Source organism: Parastagonospora nodorum (assembly GCF_000146915.1).
Source record: "Parastagonospora nodorum SN15 chromosome Unknown scaffold_31, whole genome shotgun sequence".
NCBI lineage: Eukaryota > Fungi > Ascomycota > Dothideomycetes > Pleosporales > Phaeosphaeriaceae > Parastagonospora > Parastagonospora nodorum.
Window position 1 is genome coordinate 214,316 of NW_001884579.1, and position 18,999 is coordinate 233,314.

The 18,999-nt window shown below is 53.6% G+C and overlaps 9 protein-coding genes across 9 annotated transcripts; 6 read left to right on the top strand and 3 right to left on the bottom strand.

Moving 5' to 3' along the window:
• Positions 1–24: 24 nt before the first annotated feature.
• SNOG_14376 (hypothetical protein) lies at positions 25–516 on the top strand (the record flags this gene model as incomplete). Its single annotated transcript, XM_001804512.1, has 2 exons — positions 25–122; positions 225–516. 2 exons carry the CDS (start codon positions 25–27, stop codon positions 514–516), a joined length of 390 nt encoding a protein of 129 aa, XP_001804564.1.
• Positions 517–952: 436 nt separating this feature from the next.
• SNOG_14377 (hypothetical protein) lies at positions 953–1,722 on the bottom strand (the record flags this gene model as incomplete). The annotated part of the gene is made up of 2 exons (XM_001804513.1): positions 953–1,525; positions 1,660–1,722. 2 exons carry the CDS (start codon positions 1,720–1,722, stop codon positions 953–955), a joined length of 636 nt encoding a protein of 211 aa, XP_001804565.1.
• Positions 1,723–2,528: 806 nt separating this feature from the next.
• SNOG_14378 (hypothetical protein) lies at positions 2,529–2,963 on the top strand (the record flags this gene model as incomplete). The annotated part of the gene is made up of 2 exons (XM_001804514.1): positions 2,529–2,613; positions 2,761–2,963. The coding sequence occupies 2 exons, from the start codon at positions 2,529–2,531 to the stop codon at positions 2,961–2,963; spliced, it is 288 nt and encodes a 95-aa protein (XP_001804566.1).
• Positions 2,964–5,102: 2,139 nt separating this feature from the next.
• Positions 5,103–6,776, top strand: SNOG_14379 (hypothetical protein; the record flags this gene model as incomplete). The annotated part of the gene is made up of 3 exons (XM_001804515.1): positions 5,103–5,210; positions 5,304–5,402; positions 5,572–6,776. The coding sequence occupies 3 exons, from the start codon at positions 5,103–5,105 to the stop codon at positions 6,592–6,594; spliced, it is 1,230 nt and encodes a 409-aa protein (XP_001804567.1). The 3' UTR covers positions 6,595–6,776.
• Positions 6,777–7,317: 541 nt separating this feature from the next.
• Positions 7,318–11,045, bottom strand: SNOG_14381 (hypothetical protein; the record flags this gene model as incomplete). Its single annotated transcript, XM_001804516.1, has 4 exons — positions 7,318–9,357; positions 9,711–10,183; positions 10,235–10,892; positions 11,034–11,045. 4 exons carry the CDS (start codon positions 11,043–11,045, stop codon positions 7,318–7,320), a joined length of 3,183 nt encoding a protein of 1,060 aa, XP_001804568.1.
• Positions 11,046–12,277: 1,232 nt separating this feature from the next.
• Positions 12,278–12,788, top strand: SNOG_14382 (hypothetical protein; the record flags this gene model as incomplete). Its single annotated transcript, XM_001804517.1, has 2 exons — positions 12,278–12,397; positions 12,459–12,788. 2 exons carry the CDS (start codon positions 12,278–12,280, stop codon positions 12,786–12,788), a joined length of 450 nt encoding a protein of 149 aa, XP_001804569.1.
• Positions 12,789–13,597: 809 nt separating this feature from the next.
• Positions 13,598–14,301, top strand: SNOG_14383 (hypothetical protein). Its single transcript, XM_001804518.1, has 4 exons — positions 13,598–13,741; positions 13,792–13,946; positions 13,993–14,056; positions 14,106–14,301. The coding sequence occupies exons 1-4, from the start codon at positions 13,676–13,678 to the stop codon at positions 14,229–14,231; spliced, it is 411 nt and encodes a 136-aa protein (XP_001804570.1). The 5' UTR covers positions 13,598–13,675; the 3' UTR covers positions 14,232–14,301.
• Positions 14,272–14,585, bottom strand: SNOG_20160 (hypothetical protein; the record flags this gene model as incomplete). Its single annotated transcript, XM_001804519.1, has 2 exons — positions 14,272–14,519; positions 14,567–14,585. The coding sequence occupies 2 exons, from the start codon at positions 14,583–14,585 to the stop codon at positions 14,272–14,274; spliced, it is 267 nt and encodes an 88-aa protein (XP_001804571.1).
• Positions 14,586–14,956: 371 nt separating this feature from the next.
• SNOG_14384 (hypothetical protein) lies at positions 14,957–15,667 on the top strand (the record flags this gene model as incomplete). The annotated part of the gene is made up of 1 exon (XM_001804520.1): positions 14,957–15,667. The coding sequence occupies one exon, from the start codon at positions 14,957–14,959 to the stop codon at positions 15,665–15,667; it is 711 nt and encodes a 236-aa protein (XP_001804572.1).
• Between the last annotated feature and the right edge of the window lie 3,332 nt (positions 15,668–18,999).

Sequence of the window (18,999 nt, forward strand, 5' to 3'; positions counted from 1 at the left end):
GGCCTCAATGCCTGTTACGACAATATGAACACTGGCTGCGCATACCCCGGGCGTACCTCGAGCTGGGCACTGGACGTCGGGCTTAGGAGAGCCCTGCAGGTGGAGCGGAACGAATGGATGCAGTACGCGAACGCTAACCGGACAGTGCAGCACGGCTCCGACGCAGCCTAGTAATCACAGGTACGAGCGAAAGACAACATTGCCGGATAATGGTCGTGATACAGAACAGAACAAATCTGGATAGGAGAGCAGAGGACACGCAAGCTGAGACGCTGGCCCCCGTCGACGTTTGGAGAGCAACAGGGTCAGAGAGGAAGGGCCGCTATCCTTGACGGCGATCGAAAAATCGTGGTCACTAGCCCTCCCATCGACGCCTCTACTGCTTCCGACCACCAAATCGCTGGTGCTAGAGACATTTCTGCAAATAGACTTTGCTCGCGACGCCCTGAGTCGCCAGCCTACACTGCGAGTACGGGTGCACGGTGGCTGGGAGAAGAAGCAAGTCGTCCAGTGTGATGGACTTATTACCTGGTGTCACGGTACACCAGCTTGTACGCTTCACCGTCCCATCATTGCCGTTGCAATGTCGGCATGTATGCACGCGTGGACTGATCTCCGCTAAACTTCACGTGGACCCAGTGCAGCGGTGCTCGTTCTCCCCGACTCGCGCGGAATGCCGTCTCCTGAGTCGAACCATGGTCGAGGTCGACACTTGTCATGGCTTGGGTTGTCATGGCTTGGGTTGCCATGGCGTCACAGCGTGAACGACAGGGAGTTGGCGTTGCACTACAGCGCGACTAGCACAACAACACGTTCTGCGTGTTTTCGAGCCGTGTTTACGTATTGTCGCTTACATGTATACTTATGCTCATGCTGGACTATGCAATTGTGACTATGCATCATGGTAATTTCTCGCTGGGTGCCAGACTGCAATTCTTCCTATTGGTGCGGGTCAACCCATCCGACCACGGTTGATCTTCGCTAATCTCAGGGGCTGGGCTCTGCGAATCTGCCATGTCGACATGCGGAACGCATGTTCGCTCGCGGCGATCTTGTTGGAGGTCCAAGATGCGCGTAGAAGACGGTTCGCTAGCACGAGCAGCTTAAGAAGAGCTTTGACAGCCAGGCAGAGTTTGGTACTGAGGTTTTGGTAGACCATCAGGTCTCGACCGGAGCGCACCTCCGTCTGGACAAATAATTGCATTCCTGACAATTTCGGATCATACCGAAAGGTGGTTCCTAGATCTTCATTGCTTGCAGTGCACATGACAAGGGCCGCTGCCGAATGGTATTTTCCGCTGTACACAACGGGAATGCTGTGGCCAGAATCAGCGAAGCGAGTTGCCACGAGGATTTTTCCGAAATCAAAGGCCGCAAACTGCTCGAGCCGCAGGTCCACTGCCTTCAAACTGCCTAATGAGGCAAGTCTCTGAGAAGCATCGATTGCGGCGATTTGGAGACCCAGGTACAAGATGTGTGTGCGACGGCTGTGATTGGACGAAATGCTACACCGACAATCGACATCCTGTATGATTTCATGCATAGTCGATATGCTGAGCTATAGCACGTATCGACGAACGATAGCTGAAGGAGTGAGATTCTATACGATCCACTTTCCTGGTACTGCAACCTTGGAACGTTTTGAACGAAAAAGTGCACGTGATGTGCAATGTTGTCGGAAAAGTTGTTCGTTGTGCGGGATTCCGAGGGCGCGAGGCACATTTTGCACCTCTGTGATACAACGAAAGCTCTACGATACTGCAGATAGTTGAGAAAAGGAAGCAGATAGTCGTTGGAGGGAGTGAACTCAAGAGCATCTTGAGATAGAAGGAGCGATAGTTCCTGTTTGTCATGCCAAGGCTGTCCGTGCGTCTCCCCTCACACCTCACTTTCCTCTTGCTGCGACGACATATATCAATATTTTGACTGTTGGTCTGTTGTGCGCACCATTGATCAGTCGAGGAGGAACTCCGATTTTCCGAGAATACGTTTCGCGAAGGCATAGGCTGGCCCCGGTAAGGTTCATGAGGCACTCGCTGTAGGAAGACCACGTGAGCAAACACTGACTTTTTAAGAATGAAGACATCGGAACGCAACATAACTACCTGTTAGAAAGCGTAGAGAGGGATATTCGACTGTGCTGAGCGCGGACCAGCTGATGCCATGAGGTTTTACGAACCACGCTGAATCTCGACGGACGGCTCGAGCCGACTATCGCTAGACGCCATGCACCACCATGATCATAAATAAAAAACCAGGGCATATATTGCGAAGATTTGCACCAGTCCGATCCATTTACTGAAGAGTCGGAGATGCGCCGTACGATGGCCAGCAATTTGCGAAGGTAGTCGCTGTCTGTTCTCGTTCGAGCACCAACCACTAGACAACTCAGCAAGGGCCGCACCTTGCAATCGTGGTTGGATCGGGATTGTAACCCATCTGGAGTTCCTCGGCAACTGGAAAAGTCTTTCTCTGGCTTCTCGCAAGCGTTGCGTAGCTTTCAACGCGGGTTGATTGCGTGTCGCAAAATGGTTGCCAAAGTCTTTACCAGCGAGAAAGCGTCGAACCAGAGCCGTACATCAGCCTGGTTCGGCCTAGTCTTTCTCATGCCATGTAAGAACAGGTTAAGACGTAAGGAGTAGGACGGGGGGTCTTACAATAAGCCAAAACGCTGAGTGGTGGCCAGCGGATGACTAACGCGGCCAGAGTGTTTCGCAGAACGACTCCCAACAAGCCCAGGCTTTTGATAAGCTACCCCAGATTCCACACCGCTGGCACTCAGACCCAGCAGAGTTAGCTCCCGACGAGGTGGCCATGTCCCCAGCTCTCTCCGAATCGCTCCGGGCTCATCGTTGCGCAAGTCCCTCCTCCTGCAGGTACAACCGCACTCGCCACCCACCGAGATCGCCCGGGCCTGCATGACATCTCTTGTGTCGAAGACGTCAAGGAGGGATGTGCAATGATGACCCAATAAGGCTGGAGCGTGGACCAGGAGATATCCATCGCTGGGCGTCGGCGGAGAACAGTGCTAGGGGTTGAGTTCATATTAGACCCGCCACGTCCACGGACGCGCTGCACACAATCTTCCGACGCTCAGAAGCTCAATGTACGCGAACACCACTCGACGGGAGTTTCGTAGTGTAGGAGTTCGACCAGTCTTTGTTCAACGCGCCTTCCAGCGCAGACGGGCCTATCCACCAGCACCAAGCGGCTCAATCAGCTCTACCCATCGAAAGGAGGTTCCTTGATCAGCAAGCCTGAATCTGGGGAAGGTTAAGCATATCTCGCGCCCTTACCACACGTGGAACAGTCCTCTGGCTATGCCGGAAGCGGGAGATGACACCGCCACGTGCACGGATACCAGCCTGGACGTCATATTCTACATGTCAGAGACTACTCTCACCATTCTGCACGTTGCAGACGTATTTTGCGGAATTTTGTGAATTTTCGACGCGGGTTGTGAAGGGGCACACGACAGTATCGCAGCGGAGGCCCAGCGGCGGCCGACGTTACGTTTGCGAATCGAGTAACGGCCAGTGGCTTATCTTTGGTAACAAGGTTCCCACTCTTGGCCGATCTACTGCAGGCCCGCATCCTCCGCCAAAGCCCCAACGTCTGATGCGCGATATTGTACCGTGCCGACATCGCGCTGCGGCTTTTTTGACTGTGTCGGGTTGTGCCTGGAGTCGGGCGCATGTGTTACCCAAACCCGTGGGGTTTGGCGGTGTGGAGATGCCTGGAGAAGCGATTTGCAGCATTTGATTAATGTGCTGTTTTACATATACACCCTCTGCGATTCGCTGCGAATGCTCGACGATAGCCTCAGACTCCTTTGGCCGTCTTGCATGTGGGCGCTGCGGGCGCTGCAGGAGAAATGTGGAGCAGCCGTGCCGGGTTGGGACCTCAGGCTGAAGATGTCAGACTGAATGCTTCTGGAAGGTCGCGAGAGCCGAACTTTGCGGCCGCACGCCCTTCGACCAGAAGACACGATGCTCAAGACCTCGGCACGGTTGCTTCAAGGCATCGGATGCGATTGACTTGACTACAAAAAACGTTGCTCGAGCGTCACACAGGCTCGGGTGACAGGCGCCGAGTCACTGGCGGTGCTGCCATTGGCCGGTCTGAGCTTTATCGCGTCAGCGCGGCAATTCAGAATGTGTCGTATGCAGGTGGTATGCAACGCCTTTGGATCCCAGGATTCACTTTCTTCCATCACAGGGGAGCCATCTGCTGTTAGCGAAGCAATCTGCGTTTGTTGTCTGATAGCGGCAAACCAGCAGCAGTCACGGGCAGATGGGGCATGGAGACGGTCGCAGTATCGAAAGCCATGACCACAATGTAGCGTAACAGTACGAGTAGAGTTGGGTAATTTTAGCAACGTTGCACCCACCTGGCGACGGTTTCCAGCGACAGAGCGGTCAAAGTCGGAACGAAATGAGGCTGTGCGGTTGCGAGCCGCGACCAACCGCATGCGTTGCTTTCTGTGGAACGTCAGCAACGAGCCACGCCGGGCTGTTCAGAGACAAAGAAGAGCAACCATGGAGCACAACAGCGTGGCCGGGGACTGCAGGCCACAGATGGTCAGCATTTCCAAACAGCCGGTTCAGCAGCAATAGCGGAGGCTAAAACATGTGGGTTGGCCGTCGGAACCAACCCCCAGCACTCTAGAGCCTAATGATTGCTCTGCGTTACTTCTTCATCCCACGGAATCAGTTCGGCGACGCCTCTTGGCCAGGGCGAGCCTAGTTATTTATCTTACCAGACTTGGCCCCGCCACAGACCGAGACAGTCAAGTGAACCCAGTCGGCTACTCTTATAAGATAGCCTGCTCCATCCTTATCTTGCTCCACACTCATCAACGTTTCCTCCCCTCTTCGTATATCTACCCCTCCTAGAGGCCTCAGTTTGTCGTCAGACACCAATACTCTTCCTCTACCTAATACCACACACACACCGCAGTCATGGTATGTTGACATTCAGTTGCGGTAGCACTGGCCACTCAAGACAGTCATACTCACAGACACCACAGGCTTCCTCCACGATTGTTTCCAACACTGCCAACGTAAGTTGCTCGTGCTCGCGTGCTTCGGCCAAGATCGCTAATGCGCCATTTACAGCTGCAAAAATACCTCTCGCTCCCTCAGAGCGGTAAGGTCATCGCCGAATACGTGTGGATCGACGGCTCGAACGGTATCCGCTCAAAATCAAAGGTGAGCATTCCCCCCGGTCGGGTCTTTTCTCCACGAAGCACCGCGGCGGCATCTGCGCCGGCAACCAGATTGGCTTGCTGCGTTATTTCCCAGGCCGCGAGCTTGCGAACCAACACGGCTGCCATCTGCGCCGAGATACACATCTTGGTGTGCATACAGCAATTGGGGGTCGCACGCGTTGTTGGTCGCCTTGTGTGACCTCATGCGCTGCCGATCGCGTTCGTTCGCTACCGTGGCGTGGCTGTCTCCTTATCTCGATAAGCGTCAGCCACGGGTAGAAGGAGCGCCCCGCATATGCAGCCCCTCAGTCCACCCACGCATCACCACCCGCGCCATGAACGCATACTAACACCCACCACAGACTCTAGACAAGAAGGTCGAGAAGGTCGAGGAGCTCCCAGAATGGAACTTTGACGGTTCGTCAACGGGCCAGGCGCCCGGCGACAACTCGGATGTTTACCTCCGCCCCGTCTCCTTTTACCCTGACCCCTTCCGTCTGGGCGACAACATCCTCGTCATGTGCGAGACGTACATGTCAGACGGCAAGCCCAACGCATACAACTTCCGCCACGACGCCGCCATCATCTTCAAGCAGCACTCGGCCGCCGAGTTCTGGTTCGGTCTCGAGCAAGAATACACGCTTCTCGACGAGTTTGGCTGGCCATACGGCTGGCCCAAGAACGGCTTCCCTGCGCCCCAGGGCCCGTACTACTGCGGTGTGGGCACTGGCAAGGTCTTCTGCCGTGACATTGTCGAGGCTCACTACAAGGCATGCCTGTACGCCAACATCAACATCTCCGGCACCAACGCCGAGGTCATGCCCGCGCAATGGGAGTACCAAGTCGGCCCCTGCCCAGACATCTCGCTCGGTGACCAGCTCTGGATGTCGCGCTTCCTCCTGCACCGCGTTGCAGAGGAGTTCGGCGCCAAGGTGACGTTTGCGCCCAAGCCCATCCCCGGCGACTGGAACGGCGCTGGTCTGCACACCAACGTGTCCACCAAGGACACCCGTGCTGACGGCGGCATGAAGGCCATTGAGGCCGCCATGGAGAAGCTCTCCACCCGCCAGGCCGAGCACATGGCCGTGTACGGTTCCGACAACCAGCTACGCATGACGGGCAAGCACGAGACTGCCTCATACGACAAGTTCACCTGGGGCGTGGCCAACCGCGGCTCCTCGGTGCGCATCCCCCGCGCCGTCGCCTCGGAAAACAAGGGCTACTTCGAGGACCGCCGCCCAGCGTCCAACGGTGACCCATACCAGATCACGGGCATAATCGCAGAGACCATGTACGGCAAGGTCGACGGCGCGGATATTGCGCGCTTCGCGGCCAAGGCCGAGTCGGTTGAGCAGGAGATGGTTGTCGAAGTGCCCAAGCCGTAGATGGAGTTGTTTGCTGCGTTCGCTCATACCCTTTTGCGCTTAGACCGTTGACCTCTCTCTCTCTTCCTTGAATACTACACATAGCTTCCTTGTCTGCACTGCGCAGTGAGGAGTTGGCATGGATGGAACGAATGCGATGTTATATCACGCAATTGCAATGGAATCAAGATAGTATACTTCAACCTTCCTTTCTCGTGCAGACCCGTGATGCTCTGACACGCTGATCCTCGAGCCAATCATGAATCTTGAACTCCTTCCTTGTAACACCGCACACTAACTTCTGTTCTCCAAATAGTTGACAAGTCCCACCAACTTCTGACGTCGGACCTCATGCATAACCCACGCTTATCTACATAACCCCCATGGTCACACACACACACCCACATCGCTTCAACGATCGCACACCACGCCAGCAATCTCACCCGAACAAACGATCGATCGACATCTCACTGTACCGTGCAGCATACCCCTCGATTCCGCATCATCCTATCTCCGCCATATTTGCTTTTCCCCCCTCCGTCTCCGCGAGTTCTACGCGACCATGTTGGTCTACGCCACTGATGCCATTGCGCATGCGCATCGCTCTAGATGGCTACATGCGATAACGGGTATCCAGATAATACCACGCGCACGCGCACGCGCAGGACAGGGACAGGGACAGGGACACGAAGTGCTTAGCATAGCTTATCTCCCGAATCGCGCCTGTGGCGAGGCGATACCATGTCACTGCTGCCGTGCAGCCTCCCGCCTCAACCACTCCCCCCAAACCCCCAGATCCCCGCACACATCTAGTCCCTTGCCTAGTCTCTTGACGCGTAACTCGCCTTCCTCGGCTTTGTCCATGTCCACCTCGCGCGCGACGTGTACGATGTTCTGCTCGCGCACCATGATCTCCGCGTTGGCGTGGATGTCGAGCGTGACTGCGAGGGGCGGAGCGCTGGGGGAGTCGGCGAGGAGGGATTGCAGGAGGTTTGTAGTGTTGAAGGGGGGATTTTGAGCTGGGGATAGAGAGGTGGAAGAGGGGTGAGGGATGATGAAAGTCAAGCGCGGGGCGGGAGGAGTGTATGTGAGATTAACATCGATTTGCACCTCGCCTTCCCCTTCCTCGCTCAGTGTAGATGGCGCAAACGCATCGCGCAGCAAACTCGTCGTGAATGCGTATTGCCGCAGCACCGGCAGGATGGCGACGAGTTGCTTCGGATGCGCAAACGGGAGACTCTCCAGCGTGCGCGAGTACTCGATTTTCGGCAGGTAGAGGCTCATGGCGTGTTTGCGCGACTTCCCACTGCTGTCGAGGACGGACCGCGTGCTACGGATCTCGTGCGTCGACCCTGCGGCGCCCATCATGCCCGGGTCAATCTCGCCGGGCCGCAGCGCGAGGCCGACGAAGGTCGTTGCGCGGAAGTCCTCTGGTCGTTCGGACAGACCTACGCTCTGGTAGAGCTGCATGTGCACGGCAAGCGGGACGACAAGCGGGGGGTTGAATCTTGCGACGAAGCGGATATTCGGGAGGCGGCCGGGGGTGGAGTTGATGTCCATGGACTCCGCGGTGGGCTCGAGGTAAGTGGGTTTAGGATCCTGCCAGTCGATAGACGGGGCGTTGTCGAGGATGTTGTCAATGGTGACGTTTGCGTCGGAGACATCTGTGGGTTTTTCGATGGCATCGCTTATCCAGGCGTTGGAGATGCGGATGGGGTTGTAGAGCGTGGACGGGGAGGATTCACACTCGATGGTGAGGGAGTACATTCTGTTGGTCTCGGGTTCGTTGTCTTCGGGGTATGGGGGGATGTGCTCCGAGTCGATGTCCATCTTCTCTTTGCCTTTTTCTGACTGTGGTGCCTTCTTCTTTGGTGATATCAGATGCCGCCTGTCCATCCAGTATTCCAGACTCAAGCCCAGGCATGACCCGCCATTGAGCCTCGGTCTTCCACTCTTCTTGCACAGCACCTCTCGCTCCGCTTTGTGGCTGCGATACGGCGTGTTCGCGTCCATGACCGCGAGCGCCATCTTCTTCTCGTGCTCAAATAGCTTCTTCAGACTGGTGTACACACCCGCAATCGCATTGTAGCAGCTCACGCCCCCATTCTGCGGCGAGCTCAGCTTATCCAGCGTCAACAGCTTCTCCAGATTGCCCGCGAACCGCTCAAGCGTAACATTGATCTTGCTCTGTCCCGGCAGAGGCTTCAAGCTGCGCACCAAAATCTCCGACCCCGTCGGTCCAAACTGCAAATCCTCCTGCTCTCCATCCAGATTCGTCTGCAGATTGACAGTCGCAATCTCATCATTATTGAACGTGATATCGCACACCGCCTCGTCTCCAATAAGCAGCATCCAGCCATGCGCAATATCGGGATTCTTCTCCGCCGACACGCCTAGCTTCTTGCACAGCGCAAGCAGGCCCTCTTCGCTCACACGGCCCGGTTTGCCTCCGACGAGCTCGAGTATGTTTTGCAGTCTTCTACTCCTTTCCGCTTCGTCTGCGCGACCTATTGCGCTCGAGCTCATGCCCAGGCTGGACATGCCGAGCCCGCTCATGCTGATGCCCATGCCCACGCCTCCCATGCCTGAGCTGGGGTCGTGGAGCATGTTGAGCACCGCGGGCGAGTCATATGAAAGCATGTTTGTGTTGCCGGTATGTGGAACACTACGCGGCGCGGGTGACGAGAAGGTGGGGAGGTGCTTCGAGGGCGTGTTCGTGGAGGCCGTAGGTGTCGCCATGATTGCGGCAGGCTCGGGTGATTTTTTTTGCGCGCGTAGTTCAGGCTACCGGCGATCCGTTCGCCGAATTGTGAGCGTGGTCATGTTGAGTGTGGATGTGAGTGAAAGAAGAGTAAGGGCGGGACGATACCGCGAAGCTCACGCGAGTCAAGTCTTGGCACGACGATATAACATGGCCAAAATCGACAGGCAAGAATGAGACACAGTAAACATATGATACTTATTCAAGTTTGGAGTTACAGCGGATTTTTTGTTGTGCTTCTTCATCATATTGATATAGATATCTTGGCAGTATTCACAGCTACCTTTCAACATGCACCCCTCTTCGCATCGCCAAATTCATCCTCTATCCCAAACGTCCTCCTCATCCTAACCTCCCCATCAACCCTCGTACTCACCTCCCCATATCCAATCCTCATCTCCCTCACGCTCTTCGGCACATCCCACGCCCCCTCCCTACACCCCGCCAGCACGCTTCTCAACCGCTCACTCCCCGCCGCCGCCACGAGCGCTTGCATGAAACTCGCCGTATCCGTGCCAGGCTCTCCATTCGCTCTCATCGCCATGAGGCCCATGCACAAGAAAGGCAGGGATAGTACGAGCGACGCCACATAGGGGATGATCAGGCGTCGACGCGAGGAGAAGGAGAATATGTTGTATTCGCTTGATTGCGTTATGTTGGTCGTGGTGTGCCACCTGTCGAAGGCGTACATGACAGACAGCGTGATGTTTTGAAGTGCGGAATTGAGTCGGGCTTCGGTGAGGTCGAGGATGAGGTCTGAGGCGGTGGGGTGGAAGCCGGGATCAGCGGGCTTGAGAGCGAAGCGCGCGAGGTTGAAGACTGAGTCTGCGATCATGGTCTGGTTTGAGCCTGGATTGCGGATTAGTTTGAGTCTGTGGGATCGGATAGTGTGAGGCTTACGCGAACGTCCGTTCCGGATTTTGGTGGAGGTGGAAGGTCGTGAGCCTGGTACATCGATGCCAGTGGTGTTGTAGTATTCTCCGGACAGTGCTTGTACAAGGCCGTCTACGAGAGCGAAGAGGTTGATGACTTGAATGGTAGAGTTGAGCTCTTTAGGAATCACAGCAGTGCTGAGACTGGCATTGGGATAGTATTTCCATGAGTCCCTGCCCCAGAGGGCTTCCAAGGATTCAGTAAATGTGGAGACTACGTATACTTTGCGCAATCCATCGACATACTTTGTTGTAACTGTGTAGTTGCTTCGGTAAAGCTGACACTCCAACTTTTCGGTGGCGCGCTGGTAACTGAGCCTCTCTCCGCTAAGGCGAGGGCGAGCATTTGTCAAGCTGTGTTGACTGACGAAAAAAGTGTCTGGGCGCGTTCGAGCTTGGTAGAGCATGCCTTCGTTGGTTGCTTGGCTAGGCGCAGTATCATTCTCGTGCGGGTTGTACCATCCAGGAGTGGAAGACGACGAGTTTCGTGCGGAGGTCCATCCTCCAGAGTACACCGGGGGAAAGTATACGCCGTCACCACGGAGGTTGGCCTGAACGATCTCATTAAAGGCGAGGGTCTTACACTTGACAGACGGTCCCTGGAAATCAGTAACAAACGAGCAATTCTGCCTACACGCACGCGTAGAAGCAACAATGTCTCCTGATAACAGAGCAGCTTTGGCGGTGGCTAGGACGGGTTGTCTCGTAGATCTGACAGTTACCACGTGGTCAGTCATCGTGTAGACAATTCGGAAACAAAAACTTACAAGTACTGCCATGATTCCTGTGTAGCTAGCATGTTGTCAAGTGCGCTACTAAATGTCCCGTTGCCAAAGGAACTGCCGTTAAAGACCTGTACCCTCTGCTCAGCCAAGTCATCGAAGCTTTCGCGTACAATATCGATCGATCCAGGCGGCAATATCATGCCTGCAGTGATGAGCCAGCCCAGTAGAGCAATCATGCTCAAAGTAGGCACCACGCGGAATATACCAAGATGAAATATTATGCTAAAGTCATGCTTGAGACGTGGAAGGCGGTCGATATTTTCTAAAGTCATCGAGGCGCTTCGTATACGGCGCCATAAGATTTGCGTGAAAGCGAGACCGAGGGAAGACAAAAGAGCTAAGCGAAAGATAGTGACGAGCACGAGGGCAATGGCAGACACCCCAGCTTGAGGCAGAGACGTTTCCAAGTTGACCTTTTTTCTATGGAGGTGATCGTAGAGTGCGAAGTGTGCGACGGCAGCGAAGTAACCTGATGACTTATCAGTGTGTTTGTGATCAGACGGAGCGATTGTCGAACCTAGTAAGTAAGGTGCGAATATCAGAGCGACAGTACTTGGATACCTCTTCCACACATCGACGAACGAGGTCTTGTTAGTTACCGAGTTCTGACTGTCAACTCCGGTCCCTCGAGAATCTACAACTTGTTCGATCCCTTGATACGCTGTCCTTACACGGTCAATTGAAGCTCGATGTTCGAGCGCAGTGAAGGACATGGCAGATAAAGTTGAAAGCTGGCGCAACCAGAGTCCTACGGCCGGAAGAATATCATAACGACGATTGGGGGAGTGGGCCTATTTCAGTATTTCTAAAGAAGAGGCTGAGACGACATGTAAGCCGCGTAATACTTCTACCGTGTGTCTACTGGCTGGCTGCAGGCTTGGTGGCGTTGTGGCCCCCAAACTCAAGGCTGAAGTGCTGGCCTAAGCAATCGAGATTGAATCATCCCGCAGCCACATCTCCAGTGTCTAGGTTTCAGGATCTCAAAGCGAGTGAGACGGACGCGTCAGATCCATCAAGCATTGTATCGAGGTTGGGAAGGATGAATTAGGGAAGTGTCGTGATGAAGCCAAAAAGCGGGGCACTTCCGCGGTCACACCCCAGCCCACGTGACCACGAGCCGCGCTCGCGTTCACGCTAAGTATTTGCTCCGACATCTTCACAAACACCTACACTCGCACACTATGTAAACGCACCTCCACATACGCTCGACGCGCCCACCGCCCAAAATGTCCACAAACGTCTGGACACAGATGAACTACATCCCCCCGCGCGGCCCCTGCAACCACAAACCCTCCATGCTCTCCCCCAAATGCCCGTGTCTACGCTTCATGCTGCATCCGCTCAAAGTACGTCCCACGCCAACCCCTCCCCTCTCCACTTCATTTCACCCGCTAACCAACGCTACAGTCCACATCCTCCTACGAATGCGACGGCTGCGCGCACCACGCGTCCTTCCACAGCATGGAGAACAAGGCCGAGGACGAAGTGCGCAAGCAATGGGAGAAGGAGGCAGCGGAGAGGGAAGAGGAAGACTCGCAGCAGTGTTCGAAGAAGAGGCCTAGGCTGCTGCTCAAAGAGAAGGCGTCTAGCGAAACGATGGATAGCGTGTTCGGTCAGGCGAGGGGGCGCGCGGCGGCGACAACGACGAAGACGCGGAGAGTTGCTGCGACGAAGGGGAGGGCGAGGGGGAAGGGGAGAGTGGAGGGGGAAGAAGAGGCGGTTATTGAGTTGGATTGAGAAGGAGACGATGGTGCGTGTGGTGGGCGTTGGGCGGAGAGCATTGTGATACCTATGATACCCTAGAGCATTTGATTTTTTTGGTTTACTGAATTGCTATTGTGTCGATTTTGGCTTTGTCAATTTAAACACAGCACTCGCAGTGCATCATTCTTTGTTTGAGATTTTTCTTAGGCTATGGTTGGTAAAGTGTGCTTGCAGTCACCGTGACACATGTTGATTCTATTTGAGATTTTATAGACATGTTGCTTCTTCAATACGTGCTCCCAAAACAACTTCGGTCTCATTGTAGCATGTCCTCTCAAAAGTGGTATGCAGTCACGTGCACCACGTCCGGCCGCGGAAGTGCCCCGCTTTCATATGCATGTGCGTCACACAGCGGCTCTCCTATTGAGCCTCATCGCACCTCAGGCCACCATTGCTGAGTAATTTACGCAAGGGCGTGCATTGCTTGATCCTCTGCCAGGTGCCTGCATTCGTGCAGCAGGGCTGGCTGTATGCACTCGCCGCGTCTCTGGCGTGTGTATGTCGATGATTTGGAATGAAGTATCTTGGCAAGCCCAATTGCCTACCATCACTTATGTAACCACGGCAGGAGTAGCAAGAAAGTTCTCGGGCCCTCGCACAGCCGTTGCCCTGCCATTTGCCCGTGGCACACAAGTGGACCAAATACGTGTCGGATGTATGGGGCTGGGCGGCTAGTTGGTGAGGGGACCAGGGAGTAGCGCGGCGATGCAATCGGTTTCGGGGATCATCAAATGGCGGGGTAGGGTATAAAGGCTTCGAACTGAGGAAGGACGAGTTGCATCTGCAACTGAACTGAACAATTGTACATCTGTCTTTCAAATAACGTCCTTTCCAAACTCTTTTATACCCAATCCGTCAATATGGTTTCCGGAAGCTGCATGTGCGGTAACGTCGCGTACGAGGCGGCGGGCAACAGCGAGGGCAGCGTGGGTACTTCGAATTCAGGATGTGGGTAGTTGCTGATGATGGGATGTAGATTCTCTGCCATTGCGCCGACTGCCGCAAGATTGGCGGAAGCGCGTTCTCCAGCAACGGCATATTCTCCGAGGACGGCTTCAAGGTCACCAAGGGCACGCCTAAGCAGCACAAGAAGGTGGCAGACTCTGGCAAGGAGATCATCTCCAACTTCTGGTATGTATTGTGGTAGACCACTTGTGTATGGTGCTAATTCGTCCAGCGGTGACTGCGGCTCTACCATGTGGCGTGAAGGAGGCGCGTTCCCCGGCAAGCGCATTGTCAAGGTATGTGATGAGCGCATTCGAAGTGATTGATGGATGCTGACAAGTCTAGGTGGGAACGCTCGACGACAAGAGTATCCTCGACAACTTCAAGGCGGACGCCGAGCTCTACACCGACATCCGACCCAAGTGGGTTGGAGCTCAGCCCGGCGCGGCGCAGAAGGCTACCATGTCGTAGGCGAAAGACGTCCGGGTAGGCATCGAAATGATACAACGTCTTATTCTGAATCCGAGCTTTCGGGCTCCTTCAATCGCTGTCGCATCATCTGCGTGAAGTTAGCCAGTGAACTTGATGGCGTCACGGCCATGCTTACCTCGTTCAAGCGCGCCTTGAGCTCGTTGATCTTGGTCTCTTTCACGAGAATGTGCTCCTCATCCAGCTCCTCGATGATGAACTCGTTGTTGTTCTTGCTGTCAATGTCGACTAACATGGCTTTGATGGACGCGTCGCACTTGACGAGCGAGCCTGGGGACGTCAGCCGGGTGAGAGAAGACGGTGTGATACTGACGTACCTCGGATTGCTTTGACCATGTTGGAGGGGGTAGTGGTGTACTGCGGGGGTCGTGTGAGTTAACTAAGGCTGACCATCAGGGTGTCGCGGAATTTGGCAGTTCTGCGCGCTGATGGCGCAATGACAGATGCCGCTTGGCGCCGATCACCTGCGCGTTCCGAGTGGGCGGCTGCCTTTCCGAACGACTCCGGTCACCATTACACTGCATCACTCAGATGTAATCATGCAGACTACTTGAGCACCTTGTCTCATACCATTTCTTCCGTCTTCATCATGGGCTGAACACTGACCCAGGCTCGCGACTGCCTATTGCTAACGTCCGCTCCTTCCTTTCCGAAAGTACTCTCGCCTGTCACCTGTCAAGCAGCTTACAGCGAACCGAACCGTGAAGATGAGACTTGCAGGAAGACAGCATGGCTTCAAAAGCTTCAACTCTCCCATATGGTCCTTCGCGACATGTCTGTATCTGACTCCGTTTCTGCCATTCTCGCGTGCGCAAGATGTCGCCATCAGCACCTCAAGTCCAGGCATCGCTGTGCCTTCCACCACAGTCTCACCAGATGCCTCACCACCAACGACCCTTACCACTACATCTCCTCCTACTTCCACCGACCCCGCACCTCCCGAACTCTTCCCCACCCACCCCTCCTCACACGTCCAACCCGTCCGCGACGCCTCCGTCTTCAACTACTACTTCCTCTTCCTCTTCATATTCGCCGTCATCATCGCCATCCTCCTCCTCTGGTTCCACCGCAGGCGACAACAGCGCAAACAGCAGCTGCGTCAGAATGGGCAGCACGCGCTGGCGAGGGATCTAGAGGGATGGGCGGGAACGCGACGATTCATGCATGAGCGGCAAGGGATTCGGCCTTCTGCGGCGACGAGGGAGGAGGGGTTGAATGAGGCTGGGGAGGCGCCGCCGCCTTATGACGGGAAGGGTACGGAGACAGTTTCGGTTGGAGCGGCGAGCGAGACGGGTGAGGTTGGTGTACCGTTGCGGGCGCTCGTACGGGATGAGCGGGCTCAGGAACCACCGGGATACGATGCCACTGATCATGAGGATACATCATACAACGTGGGGCGGAGGCCGGTGGTTACTTGAACAAGGACAATCATATTCGTCTGGCTAGACTAGACGTTTCATGCCTACGACGATCCAACGGTACGGCAGTATGTTCTGGACACACAATAGCGCCGATCAGATCATCAATGCGGAGCGTGTAGTGATGGCAGCGGCTGAAAGCCTCACCGGATGGCGCTGCTCACGAAGCAGCAACAACACCTCCACAGTGCCATGCGGAGATCAAATTGCACCAACTGAACAGTGGGAACACTGGAACGAGCTGGATAAGAGCCTGGTAAATTCCAGGTTGTTAAGGATGCTGACGGCCAGCCAGTGCCGGTCAGATTGTTCAGTAAAGGGTCCGCGAGCTTGTCCGACGCTTGGGCAGGCTTTTGTGTCCGTCCTGTGGTATGTACGACGCAGCGGAAGCCGATGCGCGCTTTCAAGTCTACGCAGATGATGAGCGTGGTGGATCGCACGCTGCAGAAATCCTGCACGGGGCTACAGGTACTCTTTTTTTGTGGACGCAGATGAACATGAGAACCAGATAGCAGACCACATAGAACCTGGAATGACAAGACTTTTATCGAAAATCACAAATAGTCATCAACGTGTAAACATGACGTCTCTGCGCAATCTACTATCCGAAGAGACATGAGCATGGACTTGGGTATATGAACTCCGATGTCTCTCTCCATGCTAGCTTCGTCTTCTGCATCGCACTTTACAATCGAGCCTTGCGTCAAAATGGAAAGAATATCAACCAATGTTCCTTTCCTCTTCTGCTGCACCAAAAAGGACCTTCCCATGTTCAATGATTCGTTTTCTCGGACTTTTTCGAGTCTTACCAAAAGACATGACTGAAAGGAAGAACGTCGTTGAGTCTTTCGCTAATTTAAAAAAAAACGTGTATGGCAATCTATGTCTGCCGCAATTTTTCAAACAAACGATTATATTCTGGGCCGTGGATGTCTTCCAAAAGCACCAGGAAAGACGTATGTGGTCCTCTCCCTAAACTCGTGTATCAATGGATCATGTCCGACACTTCAAAGCCTCCCCTCGCTGTACTCATGCTTGCGACGAGATGGCTGAGGGTTATAAAAGCTCGCATTCTCTTCTCTCCACTATTCTTCATCAACACACAAGACTTCCTAATAACCAAAAATAACTTGCCTTCACATACATGTTCTTTGCTTCCCGCCCTCTCCAAAATCAGAACGCGAACCGTGTTATGATCTCTTCTCTTCTCCCGCTCTCTCCAACGAATTCCAAAAGCAAGCAGAACGCGATGTGTTTTCGACGCATGCGTCTTTTTGTCGAAAATGAGGATTTCAAACTCGTAGGTGTGTTGCAAGGCTGCTCGAAAAACGCAAATGTCGACGCGCATGTCCTTCCTGCACCACTTCAAAATCTCCAAAATTGTCACGCAGTGACTATATGACGTCCCGAAGTATCCACAGTTCTTCGCGATGCGAAAAAAAGGCCATTTGAAATCCACAATGGTCGAACACATGTTCCGCCTCTCTCCGCTGCTCTTCAACGGTAGGGTATAAATATCTCCCCTCACCCAGCTATTTTTACAACATTTCTCCTCGGCAAGCCTTTCTTTCCAAAACACAGAACCGGTCTGCTGATGTTCTGGAACAAGATTAATTCACGATGCCCGAATGGCGGAAGTTTAAGATGGCTCAATTGACGAGCTATGCTGTTGTGTGCGTCTCTTCTGCGCTTCAAAAACGCTATGCCAACTTGCATGTTCGTCGGAAGTGAGAGAGAACTTCACAAAGGCAGTGAATTCCGAGTCCATGTGCATTTTCTGCACTTGCCTCTCTTCTGCGCTGAAAACTCGCTGTATACCGCCTCATGTTCGGGTGACGAGGAGTTTTCCTAAAGACATCATTCGTTATCTCATGTGCATCCTTTGCGACCCTGCGGCTCTCTCGCGTCCCAGGGTGTACATAAAAGCCTTGTGCATCGCGTTCACTTCTTCCTACATTTATGTTCTACTCTCGATCTTCAAATGAAGGCAGAGGCGTGGCATGCCCAAAACAATGTACTCATTGTGTCTCGATCTCCATACCAGAAAAACAGAGTTCAACGTCATATGTCTTTTCTCTTCTGCGATTGAGCAGAAGCGGTTCTACCAGAAACCAAAAGTCAAAAAGCATGTAGATTTTGCGATATGGTCCGGAAAAAGACAGCGTCGACAGTCCCTTATGTGTGAGCAGTCTAAAATCAGGGAAAACGTCTCATCATGCTGTTCTCCGACGCTCAAGCATGCGCACGCACATGCTTTACGTTTGAGCTGAAAATGGAAAAGGGAGGCTCTCATGTCCTAAAACCACATAGCTGAGAATTTATGTCGAGACTGTGTCTTTCAGCTCTCAACAGAGATTAGCGTCTCAGCTGTACATAAAAGCCCCCAGACCTCGACACCCTCGTCTTCTTCATACACAGAATCTCTACTGTATATCTCCGAAACACGGCTGCACAGGGTATATGACCGATTTCTCTGCTCTCGTAAATTGAAGTAAAAGTCGATGAGCGACTGCGTAATGAGCAGAGGCAGTAGGGGTTGCTTCAAATTTCCAATAAAACACCAGTTCAAGAACGAATGTCGCCTCTGAGCACCAACAGAAAAATGTATGTATTACAAATGACTTCAGGTTCCATTGCATGATCTCAAAACGGAAATGAAAGAATGAGATTTCTCGAACATGTGGAGCTCTAGCTCGTGTTTGAATTGAAAGGTCTGCCCGCGCTGAGCCTGACCGCATATACATACTTTCAACTTGACTGCCCTATTCTTCTATCCAAATGATCTTTTTACAATCGATCTTCAAAAAGACAGGTCGAGCTCCTGATGACCAGAGAAGAAGTGACTGACCCCTGTAACAAAACCGCAAAACCAAATCGCCATGTCTTTTCTCTGCTCTGGCAGTAGTCAAAGTTGTGTCTCTATGAAATAAGAAAAGATGAACTAGCAGCAACGGTGAGCAAGCTTCTGAGTGGTTTGAAAACACATGCTCATCGAGACATGGGAAGACGGGAAAGCAAAAAGAATTTCCGCCTATAGGTTATGAGAATTCTATGAGATAACTGAGCAGTCAAAGATGTCTGTTTGCAGCCCGCAAGGTCGACCAAAATGGCGGAAGTCTGATTTCCCGGGAACGTCCAGTGTAGGTCGATTTATCACGCCGTCATGACACCCATACCATATACACCGGGGTGAGCCAACGCCGCGAAAAATAGTATGATCGTCGCCACTTCGACAGCCTTCGTGCACCGTATCGAATGAACTCAGCTCGCCATGATTCCTCGGCAATCGGTGCTGCTCGTTAGCACATCTTCTACTTGTTAGCGACAGACTT